General features: G+C 40.0%; 1 protein-coding gene across 1 annotated transcript; it reads left to right on the top strand.

The window, feature by feature from the left end:
• Positions 623–5,621, top strand: LOC110266435. The gene is made up of 2 exons (XM_021111131.1): positions 623–633; positions 4,868–5,621. The coding sequence occupies exon 2, from the start codon at positions 4,875–4,877 to the stop codon at positions 5,385–5,387; it is 513 nt and encodes a 170-aa protein (XP_020966790.1). The 5' UTR covers positions 623–633; positions 4,868–4,874; the 3' UTR covers positions 5,388–5,621.

The raw sequence follows: 8,766 nt of genomic DNA on the forward strand, positions 1-8,766 counted from the left end.
AAGGACCGAACCGGTTGAACCGGACCCAAACCGGGCTATCGGTCCAACCGGACCAGCCCTTTTAAGTGAACCCAAGCCCTTCATCCCCATCATTCCAACAGAAATGAAGCTTTCAGCTTCCAGGGGAGGGAAGGACGAGAAACATTCCCGTAACCCTCACGTAAATTTCCAATCACCGTAACTTCTCCGTCCGAGCTCCAATCACCGCACCGTTTGCGGCCACGCGTCCACCGTGTCGAGCTCTACATTTCTACCAGAACAATTTCAATGGTAACTTGTTTAATCACTCTTATCTCTCTTTTCCCCTAATTTTCGAATTTTAAGTGGGAATGTTGAATTTCTTTGATTTCTGATGTTTTAGGATCCAATTAGCTTGAGAAAAATGTTCACATTTGCTTATGTGAAGCTTGGGTAAGGTGAGGATACGATAATTCTATTTTATTTTCATTGAATTTGAGCTTTGAGTATTAAATTGGATATATATGTGTTATGAATGTGTATTAGGTTGTGAATAGATAATTGGAGCTTGAAATTGTGAATACTGGAACTTGGAGGAAGCAGATTAGTTGAGATTTTGAGGGCTTTGTTCTTTTAGAAAAATTGTCTTGGAATAATACTTGGAAATCGGCTAAGGTATGGTTTAGGTTTCTTGCATTTGATATATAATGTTCTGTGAAAACTTAGGCTAGATGACCATTGGATAAGTTGGAATGCACGATAATGATTGAATATGATTGACATATAATGATGAATGAGATGTGATTGAGAATGATGTGGATGTTGATGAATTTTAATTGAATTATTTATATGGCTTATGAATTTGAATAATCTGAGATACAAGATTCCCTGGATTAAGTGTCGTGGCTTGCCACCACGTGTACCAGATTGAAAACTCAATACTCTGTTGACCCTACGACGTAAGTATGACCGGGCACTATATAAATTCCCGGGAATGTTACCCCCCACTGAGCAATATTGATTATTTGAGAAAAATCTATGCATAGACTCTTGGGGATGCACGTCGGGGGACCGTCTAAGGACAATTCAGACTTGTCGGGTTGGCTGGATAACCGACAGATGAGCCTCATCAGCCATAGGACAGGCACGCATCATATGCATATTACTTGAATTACTTGCTTGTGCTCTAATTGGGTGTGCCTATCTGTATTTGCCATGCTAAATGTGTATTTGTTACCTGCAGTAGTTGTAACCTTCTTATGTTTGCCTTTATCTATTTATTTGTCTGTGAAAATGCATGATGGAGTTGGAGGTATGGAGGAATGGCAGTATAGGACTTAGATTTAAGGTTAAGTTAAGTTAGGATTAAATATTTTTAGGAAACCACCTTTTATGGCTTCTGTTTAATACTTTAAGCTCTATAATCTGAGTGTCGGCGTTCTAGGACTGCCTCTGGCATTCCCAGGACCTTATATATTATGTGTGTGGCACCTTTACCATACTGAGAACCTCCGGTTCTCATTCCATACTATGTTGTTGTTTTTCAGATGCAGGTCGAGAGGCATCTCGTTAGGCGTCTGGACTCTTGAAGCGGAGTGGTTACTGGGATATTTTGTTATGCTATGATGTATATATATGTACTTAGCTTTCTTTCCACATGACTTATTCTTTTTGATCCTCTTAGAGGTTTATGGAGAGGCAGGATTGTGTATGTGTTCTTTTGGGTTTTGGATATGTATGTATATATGTGTAAATATTCTCCGGCCAGTCTTGACTTCGCAGGCTGAGTTAGGAGCTTGTTATTTTGTATCTTTGGCACTCTATTTCCACTTCTGTTATCTTATGTTTAATAGTTATGGTTTTCTTAGTACGCAAGTTAACTCGTTCCTTGAGCGTTGCGCTTTTATTTCGCGATTTTTGTTTCCTCTATTCTTCAAGGCTCCTAGCATATTATAAATCTTCTGCTATTATATGTACTCATTTTTTATTAGAGGTCGTAATACCACACCACCTCTGTTTTACGACTTAAGCATAAAACTTAGTGTAGCAGGGTGTTACAGAGTGACCGGGTTTTCGATCGAACCGGCCAGGTCGAGCCGGGTTTGATAACTATCGGATTAGGGTTATTGGGTTACCTTAGTGAATGAAACGGCGCCGTTTAGTGTACAAAATTAATTTTTATATTGTTCCAATTATCTTATACTGTACCATGGCTAAAACTTAAACTATAATTAAAACGAATTTGGCATTATAAGTGGTCACTCATGATTGGTTAGTTTTTCATCCGTTATTAAGTTATTAAATTATTTTTTATATTATTAAGTTCTAAATTATTTTTTAATTTAAAATTAATAGTATTCAACTTAATTTTTTATTTATAAAATTAGATTTAGAATTTTAATATTTAAAGTAAATTATATAAAATTATTATTAGTTTTTAATTATAAAATTTTTAAATTTTAAAAAGATAAAATATTTAAAATTATAAAAAAAACATAAAAGTTTTAATTAATTAAAACTCAAATGATTAAAACTGTGACCATAGACCCTTTTAGGTCACCCCCAAAACTATGACTATAGATTCCTTTAGGTCACCCCCCAAAATCGTTACCATAGACCCCTTTAGGTCACCCCCCAAAACCGTGACCATAGACCCTTTTAGGTCACCCTTCCGAAAAACCGTAACCATAGACCCTTTTAGGCCACTCCCAAAACCGTGACCATAGACTCCTTTAAGTCACCCCCTAAAACCGTGACCATAGATCCTTTTAGGTCACCCTTTTTTGAAAAACCGTGACCATAGCCACTTTTTGGTCACTGTAAAAAACCGTGACCATAGACCCCTTTAAGTCACCCCCTAAAACCGTGACCATAGACCCCTTTAGGTCACCCCACAAAATCGTGACCATAGACTCCGTTAGGTCACCCCCCAAAACCGTGACCATAGACCCTTTTAGGTCACCCTTCCAAAAAACCGTGACCATAGACCATTTTTGGTCATTGTAAAAAACCGTGACCATAAACACCTTTAGGTCACCCCCAAAACCGTGATCATAGACCCTTTTAGGCCACCTCCAAAATCGTGACCATAGACCCCTTTAGGTCACCCCCAAAACCGTGACCATAGACCCTTTTAGGTCACCCTTTTTTGAAAACCTGTTATCATAGACCCTTTTTGGTCACTGTAAAAAATTGTGACCATAGACCCTTTTAGGTCACCCCCAAAACCGTGACCATAGACCCTTTTAGGCCACCCCAAAACTGTGACCATAGACCCCTTTAGGTCACCCCCAAAACCGTGACCATAGACCCTTTTAGGCCACCTTTTTTGAAAAACCGTGACCATAGACCCTTTTTGGTCACTGTAAAAAACCGTGACCATAGACCCCTTTTGGTCACCCCTCAAAACCGTGACCATAGACCCTTTTAGGCCATCCTTTTTTAAAAAATCGTGGCCATAGACCCAAAATGTTGTAGTGTATGATTATGGAGTAGATTTCTACTCTTGGCTTTAGGGTTGAGTATTGGAAACTCTTGAATTGTCAAATCCTAATGTGGATTTGTAATTGAAGATTTCTAGTTAGCTTGAACTTCACTAAATCTAGTCTTTCATTGGGAGTTGACTAGGATTTGTGAACTCAAGTTAATTGTATTCAGTTGACTTTCCTTCATTTGTTAGAGGATAACTAAGTGGAAGCAATAGACAATTTCCATCACAATTGATGATGACAATGATGATAGGAATTCCAAGTCTCTCCCTTAGCCAAAACCTTTATATTGATTGATTGTCATTCACTTTTACTAGCTTTGAATTCCTAGTTGTCTCATTTTAATTTCATATCTCTTATTCATATATGCTTTTAGTTGTAGTTATCTTGATGCATGCTTGTTAGTTAGGAAATGCTTGATTGATATTTCTAGTTATTTCAATTTAAATGTTAGTTGGTTGTTGCTTTGATTTACTTGTCATTTTACTTCTTCCGTAAGCAACCTAAACCCCCTCTACCCCAAAATTCCTAACCAATGATGTGCATCATGTTGCAAGTCCTAGGAAAGACGACCCAGGATTCTACTCCCGGTTATTGATTTGATTGTTGTGACATTCTTGTAAACTTTGACTTGAGAATAATTTGTCGGTTGGGACTATACTTTGTGACATTGAATTGGAACATCCTTTGATCATTTTTTAACCGACATTTATCCTCTATCAGGTATGCCTTTCTCCACTCTCCGGCAAGCAATATAGATTGTATATATATGATGTTTATGTATATATATGTACTTAGCTTTCTCTCTGCATGACTTATTCTTTTTGATCCTCTTAGAGGTTTATGGAGAGGCAGGATTGTGTATGTGTTCTTTTGGGTTTTGGATATGTATGTATATATGTGTAAATATTCTCCGGCCAGTCTTGACTTCGCATGCGGAGTTAGGAGCTTGTTATTTTGTATCTTTGGCACTCTATTTCCACTTCTGTTATCTTATGTTTAATAGTTATGGTTTTCTTAGTATGCAAGTTAACTCGTTCCTTGAGCGTTGCGCTTTTATTTCGCGATTTTTGTTTCCTCTATTCTTCAAGGCTCCTAGCATATTATAAATCTTCTGCTATTATATGTACTCATTTTTTATTAGAGGTCGTAACACCACACCACCTCTGTTTTACGACTTAAGCGTAAACTTAGTGTGGCAGGGTGTTACATTATGGTATCAGAGCAGTTCGTTCCTATAGAGCCTGAAAGACAGACTGATTGTACTTCTGTGCATTCTCTGTATATGTGTGTATGTGCTATTAGGATATCTGATTGATATATATGGCATAAACGTTTGTGAGCATGCATTTGGAACTTAAAGCATTAGACCTGTGATATTGAGACTGATCAACTTAATATCACTTGTTTGGTGTGTATAGGGACCAGATGTCGACTCACGGACGCGGTCGCGGGCGAGGTAGAGGTAGGACAGGCACCGTTACTCCTGCTTCCATAGGGACTGATCCAGTAGATTTTATGGCTGCCCTGGGAAATATGGCTGTAGCTATGCAGGCAACAGCTGAGGCACTGGGTAATCAGATAAACCAGGGTAATCATGGAAACAATAATGATGAGGACGGTCCTATGACACTTGCTACATTTCTGAAAGTTCGCCCTCCGACCTTTAGGGGAACCTCAAATCCCACTGATGCAGATAATTGGATTCAGGCTATGGAAAGGGCGTTGCAGGCCCAACAGGTTCCTGAAGAGCAATGGGTTGAATTTGGAACTTATCAGTTGCAAGGTGAAGCTCAGTATTGGTGGCAGGGAACACGACGTATCCTGCAGCCTGATGGTGCTGCGATTCTTTGGGAGGTTTTTCGGACAGAGTTCTATAAGAAATACTTTCCTAATTCAGCTAGAAATGCCAAGGAACTTGAATTAATGCAGTTAAAGTAGGGACAGATGACTGTTGCTGAGTATACCAGTAAATTTGAAGAGTTATGTCGCTTTTCTCGTATCTGTCAAGGTGCGCCTGAAGATTTTGCTGAATGGAAGTGTATTAAATATGAGGGAGGTCTTCGGAGCGATATTCTGAGCTTCGTTGCCCCAATGGAGATCAGGGTGTTTTCTGAATTGGTGAATAAGAGTAGGGTGGCTGAGGATTGTGTGAGGAAGGCGGCAGCAGAGAAAGGAAGTTTGAGGGTGCCTTTTCAGAGGCCTTCAGGGAGGAACTTTGCTCCGAGAGGTAGGAATTTCAAACGTGGAGGTTTTGTTCCTCAGCAGACTCAGGGTCAAGGTAATTACAGAAGGCCGAATATTACTGCTAATCAAGGGAAAAGGTTTGGAAAGCAGCCACAGCAGGATCTGAATTGTCAGAAGTGCGGAAAGTATCATCCTGGAGTTCCGTGCAGATTAGGACTTGGAGTATGCTATTCCTGTGGACAGCCCGGCCATATAGCCAGTAGTTGCCCAGAGAAGAAAAACTATGAGACTGGTAGGGTGCAGCAGCCGGGAAGAGTATACACCACTTCTACCATAGGTGCTGAGGGATCTGAGATACTTATTAGAGGTAATTGTGAAATGGCTGGTAAAGTCTTAAATGCTTTATTTGATTCAGGAGCAAGTCATTCATTTATTGCATTTGAAAAGGCCCATGAATTAGGATTGAGAATGGTGGTCTTAGGTTATGATTTGAAAGTATATAATGCTACTCATGAAGCTATGGTGACTAGGATAGGATGTCCACAAGTTCCTTTTCGAGTACAACAGCGTGAATTTGTACATGATCTGATTTGTTTGCCTATGACTGGTCTTGATCTCATCTTGGGATTGGATTGGTTATCCAAGAATCACTTTTTGCTTGATTGTTCTGAGAAGTCAGTACAGTTTATGCCGGAAGGGTCGGAAGCACCAGTTGTAGTGAATAGTTACTATTTGAATTATATGATAGTAAATTGTTTTGGAACTGAATGTTAGGGTATTATGTTATTAACTGCGGGAGTATCAGGTGATGATCAGAGTTTAGAGCAGATTCCGGTTGTATGTGAATTTCCAGATGTGTTTCTGGATGATATTAATGAATTCCCACCTAACCGAGAGGTTGAATTTGCAATTGAGTTGGTACCTGGATCCGGTCCAATTTCAATTACTCCTTATAGGATGTCGCCTTTAGAAATGGCTGAACTGAAGGCTCAGCTGGAAGATCTGTTGGGTAAGCATTTTATCCGACTAAGTGTTTCTCCGTGGGGAGCGCCAGTGTTACTGGTAAAGAAGAAGGATGGGAGTATGCGGCTGTGTGTCGATTATCGGCAATTGAATAAGATCACTGTGAAGAATAAATATCCTGCCTAGAATCGATGATCTAATGGATCAGTTACAGGATGCTGGTGTATTTTCTAAGATTGACCTGCGATCCGGATATCATCAGATAAGGGTTAGAGACGAGGATATTCCGAAAACTGCTTTCAGAACCCGTTATGGTCATTATGAGTATACAGTGATGTCTTTCGGGTTAACTAATACCCCGGCAGTATTTATGGATTATATGAACAGGATTTTCCGACCGTATCTGGACAAGTTTGTTATTGTCTTCATTGATGACATTCTTGTTTATTCTAAGACTGAAGAGGAGCATGCTGATCACTTGCAAACTGTGCTGCAAATTCTGAGAGATAGGAAGTTATATGCTAAGTTATCTAAATGTGAGTTCTGGAAGAGTGAAGTGAAGTTTCTCGGCCACGTGGTGAGTAAGCAGGGGATAGCTGTGGATCCTGCTAAGGTGGAAGCAGTGATGAATTGGGAGCGACCAACTTCAGTGACAGAGATCAGGAGTTTCTTAGGTTTGGAGGGGTATTATCATAGATTCATTAAGGGATTTTCACAGTTCGCCTTACCTTTAACTAAATTGACTAGGAAGGATACACCTTTTATCTGGACTCCGGAATGTGAAGAGAGTTTCCAGGCATTGAAGCACAGGTTGACTACTGCACCTGTATTGAATTGAATTATCATCCAGGAAAAGCGAACGTTGTGGCGGACGCTTTGAGTCGGAAGTCTTTATATGCAGCTTGGATGATGCTACGGGAGGAAGAGTTACTGAAGGCATTCCAAGGTTTGAATTTGGGAGTTAGAAAAGAATCTGGAATCCTGTGTTTGAGTCAGTTGCAAATTTCTAGTGATTTTAAATCAGAACTTCTAAAGGCTCATCAAGATAGTGAAGCGTTACGTAAGGTATTACCAGCAGTTGAACAGGGAAAACAGTGGAGAGTGTCAGAAGGTCAGGATAGTTTATGGAGGTTCAAGAACCGGATTATTGTGCCTGATGTTGGAGACCTACGACAAAGTATCTTGAAGGAAGCTCATAAGAGCGGGTTTTCAATTCACCCAGGGAGCACTAAAATGTATCAGGATCTGAAAGCGATGTTCTGGTGGCTAGGTATGAAGAATGATGTGGCATTGCATGTATCTAAATGTTTAACGTGTCAGAAGGTTAAGATTGAGCATCAGAGACCATCAGGGACCCTTCAGCCTTTGGAGATTCCACAATGGAAATGGGAGAGTATCGCAATGGATTTTGTGATAGGTTTGCCTAGAACCCGATCTAGTTGTGACGCTATTTGGGTGGTTGTGGATCGACTAACAAAATCAGCTCACTTTCTTCCTATCCGAATAAGTTGCACAATGGAGGAATTGGCTCGAATGTATATTAAAGAGATTGTCAGGTTGCATGGCGTGCCTTCTACCATTATATCTGATAGGGATCCTCACTTCACATCAAGATTCTGGGGAGCTTTTCAGCGTGCATTTGGGACTCAGTTAAGCTTGAGTACTGCGTATCACCCTCAGATAGATGGTCAATCAGAGAGAACTATTCAGACCTTGGAAGATATGCTAAGGGCTTATGTTTTAGACCAGCCGGCGAGCTGGGATCGGTATATGCCATTAGTAGAGTTTGCTTATAATAATAGCTATCATGCAAGCATCGGAATGGCTCCATATGAGGCTCTGTATGGCAGGAAATGTCAGTCTCCGTTGTGTTGGTATGAAACTGGAGAAAGGAGTTTATTAGGGCCTGAGATGATAGCTGAAACTACTGAACAGATAAAGAAGATTCGTAGTCGAATGCTTATAGCCCAAAGCCGCCAAAAGAGCTATGCTGACCAGAGGCAAAAGCCTTTGGAATTTGAAGAAGGAGAACATGTCTTTTTGAAAGTTACACTAACCACTGGAGCGGGAAGAGCTATTAAGACCAAGAAACTAAATCCCCGTTATATTGGACCGTTTAAGATTCTGAAGAGAATTAGACCAGTGGCTTATAGAATTTCCTTACCGCCGT

The sequence above is a fragment of the Arachis ipaensis genome, chromosome B09 (assembly GCF_000816755.2).
Source record: "Arachis ipaensis cultivar K30076 chromosome B09, Araip1.1, whole genome shotgun sequence".
NCBI classification, from domain to species: Eukaryota; Viridiplantae; Streptophyta; class Magnoliopsida; order Fabales; family Fabaceae; genus Arachis; species Arachis ipaensis.

Bases quoted from the DNA above. Each gene is read 5' to 3' on its own strand.
- LOC110266435 (XM_021111131.1), top strand. From the start codon at position 4,875: ATGTCGACTCACGGACGCGGTCGCGGGCGAGGTAGAGGTAGGACAGGC.